This window comes from Rissa tridactyla, chromosome 6 (genome assembly GCF_028500815.1).
Source record: "Rissa tridactyla isolate bRisTri1 chromosome 6, bRisTri1.patW.cur.20221130, whole genome shotgun sequence".
NCBI lineage: Eukaryota > Metazoa > Chordata > Aves > Charadriiformes > Laridae > Rissa > Rissa tridactyla.
In genome coordinates, this window is record NC_071471.1 from 27,005,833 (window position 1) to 27,023,353 (window position 17,521).

Here is a 17,521-nt window from a genome sequence, read left to right on the forward strand (position 1 = left end):
CAGGCAGGACCTGGAGTGCACTGAGTCGCCTAGGACAATCATGCAAAACCAGAGGGGATTAGCTTTTAATGCGCTTCTCAGGGCAAACCCTGAAATTGTGGGATTGCAAAGATCCCAGAAGGAAAACTAGCTAGCTTGTTGCTCTCCTGGCCATGGATCAGCCACCAAACTCCCACAGAAACCTAGGAATGGCCATGATGCACAGGAGCATCCTCCCCGTCGTCCGTGGCCACACAGTCCCCTGTGAATCACGCTGCAGGGCAGCGGTACTGTCACATCTCCTCTGGCCCTGGAGCGGTACCACGGCTTCAGAGCTCCCTGTGGGCACCTCATGCAGAAGAGAAGCCTCCAGAAGAGATGCTGTGTAGATGTGAGCGCAGTCATCACTTCGGCTTTACCTTTCTGGCTGGGAACGAATGTGACACTGTTAAACGTCTGCTACATTTGCTCTTAGGCATCTCTGAGCTAAACTGAGATAACTCAGCTGCGCACTCAGTCTTTTCCACATCTAACTTCATTGATGTCTGTATTAAAACCCAGCAACTGGGAGCTAGCATCCCAAGAGGAATTACTTTTTTTGTGTAACTTAGCATCTTGGGGCTAAATTTTTAGACTACAAGAACTTTTCTTGTAAAGGCTTTTCTCTTTCTGCTATGTCATCTGCAGCAAATATTGTTATCCAGGTGTTTTGCTCTGTCTTGCAAGTTAGCCCCGTGCCTGCTGGGTCTCTTGTGGGTCATACTTTTACATTTTGTCCCCGAAAGAAGTTCATATGTTGGAAAATGAGGCACTAGCACCCTGCACCACAAGATGCAGCTACCACTGCTAGGACTCTGGAGATCACCACAAAGGTCTGGAAGCTGGCAAGTCTCTCCCAGGTTTTTATTTTGGATTTGTCAGTGACCTGTTCTGTGCCTGGCCTGCTGAATCACCGCCATCCCCCTCCCCTCTTCAGAGCTCAGTTTCTCTTCCTGCTCCCTGGGAATAATCCATAATAATCCTTTGTAATCTGCGTGAGTCTGGTACAGATGCAGATTTAAGAGCTGTGAATACACAAAGCCCAGGGGTTAGGCACATTCGTCACGAGATGCAGAATACATCTGGTACTCATATAGAAGTCTTGTGCTATCCAAGCCTTGTGTTTATCTGTGTAAGACCCAAGACTGCACATCAGCCTCCAAAAGCAGTGCGTGTGCATAACAGGCATGAACCTCACCAAATTAAAAAAAAAGCACCACGAGAGAATATGAGCTTTTCACCTTAAATATTTAAAAAATAAAGAGAGGGAGCCTCTGAATTTTGTTATCATTCCTGTATACATTTATTAAGCCAAAGGGGCTTGATCATGTCACGGTATGTTACTAGAGCATGTGAGATCCCTTCTTTTTAACTTCACTAACAATGGTTATTTTAATTACTTTTTTTTTTTTGCCTTTCAGCTTAAAAAAGTGAACTCCTTCTGCATTCCCTATGAAAGACTCTTCTATGTTTTTTTTTCTTTTCTTTTCTTACAGTACAAAACAAACGTTTCTCAGACGTGTAAACAACCATCATGGAAATGAAACTGCTCATAAAGTTAACTTTATTGTTATGGACGTTCTGTTGGATTTACATCATGTCAGATGTATTTCAGCTCAGTGACTCCTTTGATGAGAGTTATTACTGTTATCATCACCTGCACTGCAATAGTGCCTAGAGGCCCTGGTGAGGGTTAAGGCCCTTCTGTGCAAGGTGCTGTACAAATACTTCGGTGTAACTCTGAGGTCCCTGGTAAGAATGGCATTCGCTGATGTGACTACAACCCTCCTGCTTCCCTCTGCTCAGCGGTGATCCTCCCAAATTACAGGAGCTGGAGTGAAACTCTTCTCCAAACTAAGCCTGGAGCTGATGTTCAATTACTGTTGAAGAGAAGAGAAATGTTACTACGGGCCAATCCTGACGCCTGCGGACCTGTGCGTAAAGCTGCTCACACTCACAGGAATGCTCATCTGAGTAAAAAACTCATGTGGGAGAGGTCTGCTGGACTGAGTCCCTGGATCGTTGAACCCCTTTGCAAGAAAGTATGCAAGAAAAGCAGACTGGTTCTTTTTCTGTAGGTTTCGTCAGTATAATTCTAAGAGAGAAAGGGACAGGATCAGTTGCTCAGTTTCAGCACCTTGAGCATTTTGAGTTCTGATCCCTAAAGAAGTCTCTGCTCTGCCTTGTGCTACTGTGACCAGGCCTGGAGAAGTCTATTGGACGCTCTTTGTCATCAGGAGGCAGTGGTTTGCCATTACAGCATGGAGGGCCTCTGTTTTATGGTGTGAAGGCTGCGTCCTAGGCAGGAATTGTGGCGATTGTGTTCAGCCATCAGCAGATATTATTCTGAAAACACTTCAGAAGAATTACAGTTTAAATAATGATTTTAACTTGACATTTGAGGTGAAAAAAAAGGATTACATGAAATAAATAGCAAAGAATCAATGTCCCTGCACAAACATAACGTATTCCTGCCTATGAAGCATCCCTTACAAATTACTGCCCTGTAGGTTATGTCAGATGTTTAAATGAACCCTTTAGAGCTAAAATACAGTACTCTGGAATGAGGTTAGAAAAATTTAAAAAGGACTAATGGGAAGCGTGTACAATGCTCTCTTTAAAACAAATTTCCCACCTGGGTAGCCTAAGAGTGGGAGGCCTCAGTAGACATAGAGCCGATCTGAAATGGCAGCAGGCATGTGCGTCATAATCTGCATGCGCAGCCACCAGTAGTAATCCATGGGGTGGTAGCGCGTGTAGGGGGTCGTGGAGGTGAGGGCGTGGGCAACGCTTTCGATGACTGGCGAGGTGTCTGTCGAGCCGCTGTTGCAGTACGTCTCCATCTTGCTGACCTGTTCATCGAAGTACTTCCTGCCATAGTCTTTGCGCACTATCTCAGGGAGCTCGTCCCACATTTTGTCGGCTATGGCTTTGATTCGCTCGGGGCTGTACAGGTTGGTGGCAGCTATGAAGTTGCCAGGCTCCACGATGCTGACCATCACCCCCTGGGGCTGCATTTCATACCGCAGGCAGTCGGAGAAGGCTTCCACTCCAAACTTCGTGATGCAGTACGGTGAGCGGGCAGGACTGCCCATCCGACCCATCATGCTGCTGATGTTCACCACACGACCTAGACAGAGGCCAGGAAAAGCACAGCTGAGCTGTGGAGCTGATCCAGAGCAGATACCTGACACACACCACCCAAGAGATTCCTGAACGTGCATCCACCAGCCCACTGCACATCCGAAGGGGCTGCCTGGCAGACCTGCTCGTGGCTCTATCTGAGCATTGCTGCCCTATGCAACGGCCTTCAGGCAGGAGAACAAGCTCATTGCTTGTGCTCCCTGGCTCATTATAGTTGAGGGAACAGGCATATGGTGACACGCAAAGCTCGGTGCTACAGGGAAGAGGAGAGGCTGGACAGAGCCTGCACGGTGGGAAACAGGATTGCTCAGCAGCAATCAGGGCTGAGCCCAGACAAGAGCAAAGAGCAGCAAGGAAAGCCTCTGGCACCGAGGTTGAGCTTGTTTATTTGCAAGTCAAAGGCACAAAATCCAGGAGCACAATGGTGGCTTATAGTGTCTGCCTCTTAAAAGGGAATGGATTGCTCCTGCACCACAAACGGGCAGAGCAGTCTAAACCCACTGCACCCTTTTCTGTGTGACAGATGGATTATGTCTCCAGGCACAGAGCTGGGGACTTTCTCCTCTCCTGAAGCCATCCATTTTGGCTGGGGAGAATGCTAGTAGGAGACTGGATGCTGCAGAATAATCAGAGGTTGCAGTTCCCTGCACTTTTTATCAGTGCTCATTGCCGAGCTGTGTTAGAAAGAGAAACTTTGACCACAGAAGTGGATATGCTTCCATGGTGGAAGAAATGCTGCCTGGGCCACATACAGCCCAGGTCTGCAGCACAGGACAACATTGTTAACGTCTGCAGATGCCTCAAGAGTAAAAAATACTCTCATTTAGTCAGGTAGTTGGCTCCAGTACAGGAAAGCTTTTGCCCCTTTATGTTGAGACCCACGCAACCTCCAGGTCTGCATTCCTTTGCTGGACAAACCCATTTGTAACAAGCTCCCGAAGTAACACAGCGCACAGCTGACAACTTCCCTGCAAGAAGCACTTCACAGTACACTGCTGCTGCCCACCCTGCCAGCACTGGCACAGCTGGTTTTTGTATAGAGGGGAGGATTGCTCCTGGCATGGGAATTTATAATGAGCTGCAGCTTCTGAGCAGGTAAAAGAAGGAACGACAGATTAGATCTTGTGTGGGATGTTGCAGGAGAAGGCAGCACAGATGGTATTCATGACTGCTGCTTTGCCGTGTAACTCAGAGCGGTTAGGGAATCTGCCATTTGTGTTCATGCATGTTCACACACTCTTGTCTGTAAAGGTATGAAGGTGGCCAGTGGTGCAGAGAGAAGCATAACAGACCTTTTAGCCTCTAACACAGCAAGACATGGGGCAGGATGAGGGACCTGCTCGAGGGAGTGCCCATAAGGAGGAGATCACTCACCCTTTGACCTCCGGATGAGCGGGAGGAAAGCCTTGGTGGTTCGCACAGTCCCCCACAGGTTCACTTCAGCTACCTCCATGTAGGTGTCCATGCTGGTGAACTCAACTTCCCCGAATGTGGAGATTCCAGCATTGTTAACCAGCCCCCAGAGCCCTAGAAGACAAAATCAAGCATAAAGCTCTCCCTCTGTGAGACTAATGAGAGCAGCGTGGAAAAGGCCCTGCTAATAGATTACTGAACAACACAACAGGGCTTCTCGTTACGACTTGTAATGACAGATTCCAGACAGAAGAGAGTCCAGAGCGAACTTCAGTCTCCTGAGCAACTATAACCGCAAACAGGACCTGCCTGTACTGCCCAACAGAGCAGCCACAAAGTACCATGAATAAGGCTTCCTGGGAAGTTCTACATCAGCAGAGAACTTCAGCCTTGTCTAAGCAGTTCTCCTTGCCACTCTCTTTATCCATCGTGATTTTTTTAAAAGAAGCAAAATATAGTCTCTAAATGCAAATAATAAGAATAGGAAAGACCTTGTAAGAAACAAAAGAGCAATTCTTTCCAAGTAAAATCCCTTGTGTCACCACAAGAACTAGAATGCCTGCAATGCTGTGAAGGGGGACGTAGGCATGCTGTTTAGAAAAACTCAGTGTTATCTGTTGACTGACTGTGTCCAGATCTGTGTTCCCAGAAGCAGCCCAGAAAAGGTAACTTCATCCTGGCCTATGCTTGAGAATACAGGGCTAGAAAACTTCATTTATATAGAAGATCCATATGTAAAAATTAAATATAAAAAAAAGTAGAAGAAATAGGTTTGTGCAAATTCCAAAATAAAACATTACTGGTTGTTTTGCTTTTAAACAACCTTCATGTGTTGAAGTGTGTATGCTCTTTAGGGGAAAAATGTCATTCACCAAAGGGCGGAAAGGTTTCAGGAATGCATGAGCAACTGGGATTTTCACCATACTGGAGCAGAATTTGCTGTCATCACATCAGCAGAATGAGGTAGGCAGGCTAAGAAAGTCAGTTACAGCTACCCCCTCAGCTCTGAAATCTATAATGTATGGTAATATCTGCAACAGCATGAATGATACTCAGCTGGCTTCATGGAAAAACCTTTGGAAAACTCTTAATTTACTTTGCCTTTTGAAAGTTTTGGGGAGACATTTCCATTGCTAATCCCCAATCTTTGGGCACTAGGCAGGTTTTACAACATAAAGGGAGTCACAATAAACTTCAGGTCACAGGAATAAAGCACTAATCCCAGGGCCTTGAACACCTCCCTGATTTCTGCTAATGTCCCTATAGGAGCTAGTGGAGAAAAAAAGCAGTTTTCTTTGTAGATGCCATCTTAAGTGGCGAGCTGCTTTCTGATATGGCACAACATTTAAACGGGCCATCTGCTCCGCACTGCTGCCCCTCAAAGCTTTGTGCCCTTCAACCATGTGCTCAGCTTTTGAAATATGCCCTGAAAATGCTCTCAGAGCCCAGTTGAGGGAGCTCCTGCCACCTATGTGACCCGTGTACCTTTCTCTGGGTCCTCCAGGCTGCTGTTCACGTGCTCCACTGCTCGGTCCACTTCTTTGCTGTCACACACGTTGAGCTGGACAGTTCTCATTCGATCACTCTTCATGTTGTCCAGATCCTTGGAGCCACCCTCTCCCTTGTCCTAGAGGAGAACAAAGCTCTGGTTTGAATCTGGCCAAAGAGCTTGTGTAGAATATCAAATGCATAGCAACCATGAAATCAAGCAAAAGAGAGTGCACAGGGCAGTCACAGAATAAGCAGGACACTCCTGCAGCTCTAAGAGGAAGGAGAACAGACAGGGCTGCTCCTGCAGAACACCATTCCTCGAGCACCTCCATCTGACCATGAACCCTGCCACGCAGTCAGCGGTACCAACTGCTTTGACTGCCAAGAAAGCAGCCAGAGCTGGACCTGCCCCAGCAAGGCAACTCCTGCCCAGTACAAGCTCCTGAGTTCAAGATATACCCCACTGCCGCAGTGGTGGGAATGTGGCGCCATCCTCACTGTAGCTTGCATATGGGTCACAGCAAATAGCACAGCGGGGATATGGCATAAAATAGCTGGTGAGTGGCTGCACATGTATGTTGCACATGCTTCTCAGTCACGTTGCCAGCTCTGGGAGTGACAGTCCTAGAAGGAGGACTGCCTGCCCACTGCTCTCTCCCTTCAGCTGATCTACTCACACAGCTCCCACTGCCTGGAAACCTACCAACTGCCTCCAACAGACTCCTACAGAGTCCAATCATCAAGTGCCTGGCCAGCTCGCCTGCTAGCAGTTCTCCCCAATGTCTTTTCAGCATTTTGCTCTCTTCTCTGCTCCCTCCCATGAACTTTTTTTCACTCCCATTTCCCATCTCCACTCTTTTTTTCTCAGCTAAGAACAACAGATTCCCCCAGTATACACATATCCACTCACAGCCCAGCCAATTAACTGCAGCCAGCCGCTGAGATACCTTTCATATGGGCCAAACGCTGCTAGCAACAAGGCCGCCAAGCCCAGAGCTAGTCCCTTCACAGTGGTGAAGCCTGGCTACGGTGCTTCTGGGATACACACATGGGATATTAATATGAGTTTGGGACTATCCCTGAACCGTTCCCATGGTTATAGGCTACTGGACTGTGCTGGCCATTCCAGGGTACTTTTGTAGAGGAAGTGAGGTCTAGCTCTGAAAATAATCACATCCTTGCCTTTACTGTAAGCAACTCCCTCTGTCCCCTCAATATCATCCCTCACTAGAAGTCTTTTACTCTTTTACTTTTAACAGGCTAGACACAGAGCATGTCCCACAGGATCATCTGGCAGCTGCTCAGCTCTTCTTCCCCCACTGTTCAGCCTTCCAGGTAGTCCCACTTGCTGTGTCAGCATCAGCAGGCAAGCATCAGAATGCTCTTCACTCCTGATAGATGAGGCTTTTTTGGATAGAGAGCTTTTTTTTTCTCTGGGGTGGAACAGGCCATTTCTTCATAGGAGGGCTGTTTCCTGACTGACGAATGACATTAGATTGTTTTGAACACCTAGAGCCACAGGCACTCCCCATCAGAGACTGCCAGCAGTCAGTTGTCAGTGAGATGGTGCTTGCCTCTGCAGTCTGAACCCAGGCTGCCCATTTACTCCCCCGAGCAAGAGTTCCCTTCAGACACCACGCTTTAGATACCACACAAGGGTGGCCATACATCCCCCTGTCTCTGTGCCACCCATCTTCCAAAAAACCTTTTCCTGGCTCCTCTCATTCCTGGGCTTATCCACTGTACTCACAGACAGTTCACTAACTCAGGTACCTGACATCTCCTCCACCGTTCCTTATTCCACCGCAGACTGTTAATACCGGTTAGTGTTCGTCCTTAAGAGAAGGCATCTACTGCACTCTCTTCACACGGAAGCGTATTGCATACAAAATGGAGCAGTTAAAAGTCTCATGCACAGCTTAGTGGTGTTTGTTTTTACGGTGACTGAAAATAGAGTTTTGTGCTAAGTTTGCTGCGCACTCAAAAGCACTGTGGTGCCAAAGCCAGTGTGTATGGCAAAGCACTGAAAAGCATACAAGTGGCACATGTGGGAATGCCAACAGGGAATCAGCAAATGCAAGCATGCAAGTTCCTTGGAAATAGCAGATATGGCTAAAGGGAAGAGGAAGAACAATAAGGCCAAAGTGCCTCTTTCCCCAGTTCCAGGTCTGTGAGGTGCTACAAAATCTCTGGGCCACAGCAACACACCAACCTCAGAGGCCTCGTAAGCTCTAATAGAACCTTCACAGCATCCTCTTCTTCCTCCCTTACATGGTTGCTGAGCATCCCCAGCCAACATCCCTCCTCCCCTCCTACCCACGTGGAGGTGGGTACTTGGACAGGGACCCTTGGGGCTGGGATCCTGGCCAAGAGTTGGACTCTGGGCATTAACCCAGACACACAGGGCCATTCCCTTGGCTCTTCAGAAAAGGCAGATTGGTGCTGTTAAAATCAGGCACCCTGTGATTGTGTCATGCTTTCCTGGCACGGGATGCAGCCTGTCCCACAACCCCTGGGCCCATACACAGCACTGGAAGGACCTTCTCATGCTACACCAAGAGACCAATACATCTCTGCTCTCAGCCCCAAGGTCCACTGTCCCCATGACAAGAGGGCCCAGCTCTTGCATACCAAAAAATCACAACACTGCCTCATCTTCCTCTTTCCACAGTCACCCTTTGGGGCGCATGAGCTTCAGCTTGTATCTTTATCAGTGTGTCCTTGAAGTGGTATGTAACACCCTGTGGCTCTGAGTACTCTTGTTGAGCCCTACAGTAATAGACCTGTATGCTGGCTTGCTCAGATAACCTCTGCCTTCTCCTCCCCCTACAAGCCCCAACAGGCCCGAGCACACAAAGCAAAGCAAACAGGGGTTCCATCACACTCCTGACAGCCGTGACAAACATCACATATGTCCACTGGTAACAGATACTGATGGAAAAATACCTTCTTCATCTTGTGTCAGCTGGCTCCTCCAGCTATTAACCAAAGAGGAAAAAATAAGACAGCTGCAATGTGATCATTCATTGGATCCAGTCTACCACTGTCTTTTGGCAATGAAGCATCAACACAACTCTAACATGAATATATTTGCCAGTGAAAACGTTAGGAAGAAACTGTGTGTGAAATAGCACACTGTTAGCACAGATTCATCCTTGGGGTCCCCTCAGTCATGGCTCTAAACACCTCTCTCAGGTTTCCTTCAGTAAAAATAGTCAGGTGCTCAGGATCTGGCCACTTTAGGAAACCTTTCTTGGTCAAGAGTCAGCACTGCACACACTTTTAATCTGCAATAAGGATGTGACGTTCCTAAGAACAATGCATACCCTGAGGACACGATGGCTCCCCAAGCTGGAGTATGCTTCTGATGTGCAGGTGTGCTGTGAAAAACAGTCTTTGAAAATAACACTGAAGTTTCATAGCCATTTCCTCTCTGTCACGGCTAGGTGAAATATACCCAAGCACAAGATAATGCTTCTTATTTCTACCTCCACTTTTACGTAGTATCTAAAACCACACCAAGCTTTTTCTGCCCCTAAAATCAGCACCAGTAATAATTACACTCCAATCAGAATTCTGCTTATGATGTTGCTAGTGAAACCTGTGTCACAATGAGAAATCAGCTCAGTCTCCTGGAGTTGTTTTAGTTCTACAGAGCAGTTCTACATAAAGTATATGGCCTGAAGACACATAGGAGGCCAACCTGTTAATTAAGGAGCTTTGGCATTTTACAGTGTTTTTCTGATGACAACTGCTGTTACCAGCCTTGCCATAGTCACACAGATTTTGGAACATGGGATGTGAGTCCACCTAAAGAAGCAATATTTAATTACCCAATGATACAGCAAAGCTTTCTGATGATTTTTGTCAAGGAAACAGATATTGATCAAAGCCTAAAAGAGTTCTGGCATGCTGCTGCATGTCAGCTTATGTCAAAATTGTCAGAGGCCAAGATTTTCCACTAACATGCATTCAGTAGAATGAGTACTGAAGACACCAAAATGGAAGAGAAGTTTCAGTGACAGTTAAAGACATGCTCACTGAAAATTGTGTCTTTCTGGCAGAGGAAGTGAAACCCAGAAGTAAATTTGCAGCTTTGAAATTTTTGGCTCCTGTCAACATAGAGGCAGGCTATTATTCTAAACAGTGGTTTGTAAGTCTGCAACGTTCTTACATTCTCTAACATTGATCTTCAGTTATAAAGGCTGAGTAGAAACATCTGCCAAAAATGTATTCATCTACCCGCTCCCTTCTTGACACCTTTTGAAAAGCAGCAGTGTCTAAGTGTCTTGTTCTGCTGTGAAGCCTGTAGAGGGAGCTCAGGTTAACAAATAAACCCTTGACCCAGAGCTGAGACACCACAAGGGACAGAGCCATCAAAACACAAACTTCTCTTTTGAAAAAACGCAGCAGAAAGAAACTAGTAATTTAAGCAAAACTTAGTAATAATGGAAAAAATAACAGCAGAAGAAGTATTGATAACATTAAGAAACAGGTGGCAAGTTCTCTTTAAATAATATAACTATTCAAGATACATTTATGGTCATGAGTGAGCTAAAACATTAGGATCAAAATAACTGACCCACCCCAGGATATCCCGAGGAGTAAGTTTGTTTCTGTTGGGAAATGGCCACGCAGCTGAAAAAATGCAGTGCTTCATAAGGAGAGAGAGGCTAAACCTCCCTCCTGTCCTCCACGACCAGGCCATCTCTGACTGCCATACAGAGCGCTCCTGCAGAGTGTATCAAGACTACGTCACTAAGCTATTTGTGGCCTGATTCTGCTCCCTTTGCACTAGTGGAATTCTATCGCCTTCACAGCGATTTCAGGAGACCCTCAATACACACTGAGGCATGGCTGTACTCATGCATATAGAAAAATATGCTCCTACCACATGCCATAAAATCACTGGTGGCTTGGTGTATGTCACAATTAATCAAAATAAATCCTGCGTAAATATGTATAGTCTGAGAGCAGGGCGAAAGGTCCAGACTCAACCTGATTCCAAAATTTGTTTATGGATAAGCCCATAAAATTAGATTTGGGGTTCCAGTCCACCAGATATGGAACAGACCACAAGGTGGCGATTCAGATAAAAACCTCACTAGATACCGTTCAGGCCTGGTTCTGGTCTAGACCAGGTTACGCTCTATGAAATTCAAGCACCTGCGTCTTTCCCTTTGGGCTACCAACCACCCTCCCTCTCCTTGACAGAAAGCTTTACAGAATGAAGACTGGATTTGCTACGTGTCTGTCCACGTGCCATAGGTGAAGAATACACTTTTTGTTTTCCCTACCTTTTGCAGGCAGCCAGCATAAATAATGAACCCTTTGGCATGAAGGTGCTTCGCCAAGGCAAATCCAAACCCTGAGTCACAACCTGTTATAAGCACAGCTCTGCTGCCAATCTGCAAAACAAAACAGAACAAAATGCACTGGAACTGAGTATTTGAAATCAGTGATTTGCAGTGCACAGAACAAAACCATGTCCTTGGCCAGGAGCAGTCCGTTCCAGGGACTTTCTCTATACTCATTGCCAGCTACTGCCACCCAGTGCCTCCTGAAGACAAGAAACAAAGGTTTCGTATCAAGTTCACTCCAGTGAGGCAGGATCACAAGACAAAGAGAAGTTGAGCACCTCTGGCAACAGGCTCTCAAGGAAAAGAGACCAAGCAAATCACCATGCTCTTGCAGTTCACATCCATCTTGAAATCTGAAAATATACCAGAGAGTTCCCAAGGCATGTTTTCCCATCAGTAGGGACTGTTCCTGTATGTTCAAAGCAGGCAGGAGTCCACTATTCTGTGCCGTGCAGCCTGCAGGGCACGGGCAAGATAGGTTGACTGAAGAAAGGATATGGGTTAACCTTACTGACCTCATCTTTCTCTATCCTGTAAACCCTCTAGCACTGGGTTTTAAAAGCTAAACAGAATCAAGCGGGTTTAATATTTGAAATTAAGACCACTTGGTCATCAGTCTTTTTGTTTGGCTGGTTTTTTTGGTCGTCTTATTTTGCTAACTTAGGATTTAAATAGAAGTACACCTCCTTCCTTCTCCAAACCCCTTCTTCTAACGCAAAGATAGGTAGCAGTTTAGTGACATGTTAAAAACTGCATAGTGTGTCAGACATTCCAGAAACAAGTGCATGTGCAGCAAAGTGCTGCAGTGGGTGGGATTAGGTAATAGTTACTTGCAATTCACTCCAACTCATCTCTTTTAACAAACTAGAAATTTGGCTTTCCCCAGCATACATCATACAGTGTGATCAGGATCACACTGGAAGTCCAGCAGTGATGCAAGGACCCTATCTGGACTCCTGAGACCCAGGGTTATGGAGCAAAATGTGCATGCTCTAGCACTGCTACAGTGCTGAGTTCTGTGCCACAAGACAGGCAAGAGGGCAAAACATCCCCCTTTCTTTTACCTGGCACTGTTCCTGGCAAGTTAGCACCTTCAAGGAGACAGCTGTTAAAGAAGAGGGCCACTCTCCAGATCAAGAGGTGAGGACACACCGATTTATTTACATCTCTTTATACAACCATACTCCAGAAAGTGTGCTTTATTAAAAATTTGTCATGCAAATTCCCTCCACTCTAAGGTGGAAGATTTCATTTGCCGAGTGAGTTCCAAAAATAGAAAAAACCCACTAGTCTGATTGTTTATTTCCATCCCTAGCAGCATGTACCGTGCTACGTCAATGGCAGCTCTGTGCTAGGAAAGAATGTGGAGTATGTTGGAGAGGTCCAGCTCAGAGTCTTTCTGGCAAATCAGAAAGAAGAATTTAGTCAACAGGCTTCAGGGATTTTAAAACCCCAGCTCAGCAGAACTAGTTCCTGGAAACCACAATCACACTCACCTGATCAACTTCACTTGCATAAGAGCGGCTGCCACACGGGGACAAGACAGGGAAGCAAAACCTTTGCACAGGCCTGTTAAAAAAGAACAAACCCAACAATAGAACAATCAGGCATGGAATATCTTGTCTATACCCTGGTGCTGCAGCATACACATGAAAAGGAATGTGGTGTTGCCTATATAAATGATGTAGACTGTCATTTGAGAAGACAGAATCCAGTCTACAGTTCTCCTTAGTCTGAGCCTGTTTCCTACAGTATGAAACATTTGTTTCTCAAAAGACTTTGATGCTATTTCCAGCTGCAGAAGCTGTCTGGATATAACCAAGAATTCCAAAGCAGCTCCTGATCTGGAGGCACAAAGCTGTTTCCACCCACAAAATGGGTGTTTTCATTTCCAACAGCAACAACGCTCTCACTTAGAGTTGCACAAAGCTGAGGTAGGAGAAGTTATTAATTTATCTGATGAAAGTATTCTGCGGTGGCATTGTCTCTGATACCTAGCCTAAGGTTGAATCTGCTTGGATCTATCACACTGCTTTTACACACAGGTCCACCCTTCTGTCATCTTGGGTGACATTTCTCCCTCTGCAGTGCCTACGCCTTAGATACTCTTAGATTTTATATCCCCTTTTTGCAACCGTTAAGCTAAGAGACATTATATCTTTGAGCATACCTGCCATGCAAACCTGAAGCTCCTCTGCACAGTATGTCTGACTTCCAGGAAGAAAAACTGTGTTCATAAAGACACACCAGAGCAAAGCAACAATGCCTTCCAGTGACATTCTATTTAGAAAAGCTATGCTACCAGTAGCATCACGCTGTCTTAGGTCTTGGCATCATTCATCAAAACTGGGCCTAGAAAACACACCAGAGTGACCCTAGCCTCTGTCCTTGCCAGCCACCTCTCTGGATTATACCAGCTTTTTCATTTTTGCTTCGGGCACTGGCATTGCCCTCTCAGAGCCTTCTGGCCTTCCGCTAGACTTGCTGTACTTCATCTACCCTCTGGCCCCTCTAACAACATCTATCCTTCAGCAGAGCTTATCTTTCAGGCCGCTCTTCTGTCTTCTAAGTGAATTTGCATAATCATTCACAATTATCTCCTGCTAAGACATCACAGGCACTCCCAGAGTGACCTGTGCTACACTGAACAGCAATCTGCGGACACCCTGGCCTCTGAGCTGCATCTTGGGAAAACAAGGCTAGAAAAAAGGTCTGCTCGGGCAGAAGCTTTGAACCAGATGGGAAAGGAGCTGATTTATATTTGGGCAACAGTGTCTGCTCACCTCTCTGCAACAGTTTAGCTCTTTTTCTAATTTTGAGTGTCACAAGCCAAATCAGCTCTTGAAATAGCTACAGCCAATTTAATTGCTGCAAAGGTCAGTCCTCAAGCAAAGTCTGTGTTAACATCACTGACCTGCAATCCTGGCTTGGAACTTTTATCTCAACAAGCTTCTTGGGGTGTCTCAAAGTGCCCAGAAGTGTTCATAACATTTCTTTTAGTTGCATGAACTTGATTTTTATTTTTCAGTGTCACGTCTGGTCCTGTTATTTCACTACAGAGCACTGACTTGCTGCACTCTATTCACATTAACCTGTAGAGAATAACTACTTGACATTTCTGCCTACCTTGACCTGAAGGCAAGGGCATAAAATAGATGCCGGCTGCTGATCAGCAGGAATGTCATCAGAGGAAACAGCTATGATGCATATGCGATGTTAGCCCCCGCAGTACACTACTACACCATGAGCCATTTTTGTCATTCTGCATGACTGAATTCCAGAGACCACAACTGAGAGCTTTAAAATGCACAGATGGTCCTCGAATTGGATCTGTGCTTGTAACCATGCATTCACTTTTGTTCAGTTACACCAAAAAAGGCAGTCCTCAGCTTGAAAAGTCAAGTATATAAATGCTACCTCAGTGCATTAAGATACTGGTATAGTGACAACACTGCCTTTCAGATGAACAGTTCTATTTCCATTTCAGGTTTAGCAGCTTGTGGCTACTTCAAAAAATTCAACACATTTTTGCCCTGACTACAAGACACACAAAGCACAAATACACAGCAAGCAGAGCAAAAGAAGAAGAAAAAAAATGCTGAAAATTCTTTTCTCAAATTAATAAAGCATTAATTTGTATTTTTAAGGCCACAGCAGACTCCTGCCAGTGCAGCTTTGGTGTGGGGGAAGTCAATAGGAGATAAAAGGCCTATGTCTGTTTGCATAGGAAATCTCTAGCAGCTTAGCTATCTCTGGTCTCTACTTCCTTGTTGTCACCAAGGGTCACAGGAGCACCCTTGACGGTGATGGTGCCAGACACCACTATCAACAGCAGTAGAACAACACTGGAGGTGGCAGCTCTTGCTTAGCAGGCCATGAGCCACTTTTAAATGGCTAATATGCAATTACACACTGTACACACAGTATGCACCACTGTTTGGAAACCTTGCCCTAAAGCAAAACCAGTAAAAGCACTCAACTTGCTTTGAGTTTGGACTAGTAGGGTTCCCATCATATAGCAATATATTTTCAGAGCTAGGAATTAGAATTAAGCAATTTTCTGTTCATGTTCAGAAAAAAACAGCTTCATTACCCAGCCCACCTCCACTTCTCACTAAAACCCTCTCTCTCAACTTTCTCATTTCATGTGATTCATTGCCTCTTTAATGAAGTCATAGAAATATACAACAGTTCTTTGCACTGGAGCAAGGCCTGCTTGCTGATATTCAGGAATAAATCCTTGACTTGACACTGAATGTTTTGACTGCAGATTATTGTCCAAGTGTAAAAAAAACATGTTGCCAACCCCTCCTTGCATATAGAGTCCATCTCCTCTGTGCTCTGTTCAATGACTGAGCCCTGGCACAGGCTGTCCAGGGAGGTTGTGGAATCTCCATCCTTGGAGATGTTCAAAAGCCATCTGGACACAGTTATGGGCAACTAGCTCTAGGAGGCCCTGCCTGAGCAGGGTGGTTGGACCAGATGACCTCTAGAAGCCCCTTCCAACCTCAGCCACCCTGGATTCTGTAAATAAACTGTCCCACTAAAGTCAAATGGGCCCTCAATGTGTGCTTTACTCAAGATGTCACTCTTTCTTCTCTACCAAGTTACTTACCTAAAGCCATTCCGTGTGTCCTTGAAATTCAGGGCTTTCACAGAGAAGCTCAGGAGAGGCCGGGACAACTTGGTAGCCAACATGCTTTCAATTAACACACTCTACCAACAGCAAGACTGTTCTTCCTTAGCTCTGCAATACAAGATAGCACCTCTGTTTCGGTTGCTCAATTATTTTGTAAGTCATGCTGACTCCATGTATTTCAACAAGAAAATAAAGTCCAAAGGAACTCATCGTTCCCCCTTGCAGTCCCTCACACTGAGATAAACAGCTCAACCCTTCAATCACCTCAAGACGCTTTTAAATAGGAAAAAGATTATAAGTAAACTGACAAGCAAGGAGGCATTTAAAGAAAATGACAATTTCCCCTCCTTTAATATATCTTTAACTGTATTGTCTGAAACAGCTAAAAATTAAGGTATTTACATGGAATATATTATTTCAAGTGAGCTATATGAAATAATTTTAAACTAAAATATAAGTTCAAGTCATGGGTGATGTTACATGTTCCCAAAGCAATCCTTGGGCTTTACAGCTAGTACAGCCATGTGCTTAAAAATACATTTCTAATTAAGTGATGCTGCTGATGCTGGACTATGCACAGGGAATCACCATTAAACTCACTATGAGGCGAAAACAGCTCAAGAACAAAAGTTAAGTCCAGAAAGTTAATTTCAATCATATTCATCTTGGATAAAACAAAAAAAAAAAAAAAAATCAGAAAATCGGTATCTAATTGCTAGGACTTATTTGCATCTTTGCCGAAGAGCTGCTGCGGCAGCTTCAGGGCCTGCTGGGAAACAGGCCTCGACTGAAAATCTGCGAAATTACCACAAAAAACGCAATGGTGGGGCACCGAGCTCGCAAGGGGGAGGTCTAGGCTGGGGAGGACCAGCTGGCTCCGGCAATCCTGTGGAATTCGGCGGTTTTGATCAAAGTCGGTGGCCGGCCACGCAATTTTTTTTTGTGAGGAATTTTGCCGGGAGGAGGCGGGGGGACGGACCTTCCCCGGGCAGGCCCCACGCAGGGGCGCGGCCCCCGCCGCCGGCAACGGGCTCGCCAAGGACGCGCGGGTGCGTGTCGGCCCCGCGGAGGAGGGACACGGTGGCCCGGGGCGGGGGGGACACGACCGCGGCCTCCCACGCGTGATCGCCGCGGGGCGGGCTGCAGGCGGAGGCCGCGCAGGACGGGGGATGCCGGCGCCTCCCGCCGCGGCCTGCCCCGCCCGGATGGACCCCTCCCTCCCCGCGGGCGGGCAAGGTCAGCGGGCAGCCCAGCAGCCAGGAGTCCGTTGTTGTCGCCGTCACCCTTCCCGGCCCGCTCGCCCCCCTCCCGTGGAGGCCCCGAGGCGGCGGCGGCAACGGGCCGGCCGCGCATTACCTGGAGCCGGCGGGCCTGCCGGGCGCTGCTGCCGTTTGAATGAGGCTGGGCCCGTGGCCCGGCTGCCGGGGCGCGGTGGGGGGCGGGCCGGGGGAAGGGC

The 17,521-nt window shown here is 46.5% G+C and overlaps 1 protein-coding gene across 3 annotated transcripts; it reads right to left on the reverse strand.

Annotated features, from left to right (window-relative positions):
• Window positions 1-1,297: 1,297 nt before the first annotated feature.
• BDH1 (3-hydroxybutyrate dehydrogenase 1) lies at window positions 1,298-17,512 on the reverse strand. Of its 3 annotated transcripts, XM_054205204.1 has the most exons (8): window positions 17,422-17,512; window positions 16,042-16,173; window positions 12,923-12,995; window positions 11,364-11,474; window positions 6,061-6,202; window positions 4,537-4,689; window positions 2,654-3,148; window positions 1,298-1,898 (listed from the first exon to the last, which is right to left on the reverse strand). In XM_054205204.1, exons 2-7 carry the CDS (start codon window positions 16,122-16,124, stop codon window positions 2,679-2,681), a joined length of 1,032 nt encoding a protein of 343 aa, XP_054061179.1. In that variant the 5' UTR covers window positions 16,125-16,173; window positions 17,422-17,512; the 3' UTR covers window positions 1,298-1,898; window positions 2,654-2,678. The 3 variants fall into 3 exon arrangements, with proteins under 3 accessions (XP_054061179.1, XP_054061177.1, XP_054061178.1); XM_054205202.1 differs by having other exon boundaries at window positions 1,298-3,148; XM_054205203.1 differs by lacking the exon at window positions 17,422-17,512 and adding an exon at window positions 16,873-17,102 and having other exon boundaries at window positions 1,298-3,148.
• Window positions 17,513-17,521: the final 9 nt, after the last annotated feature.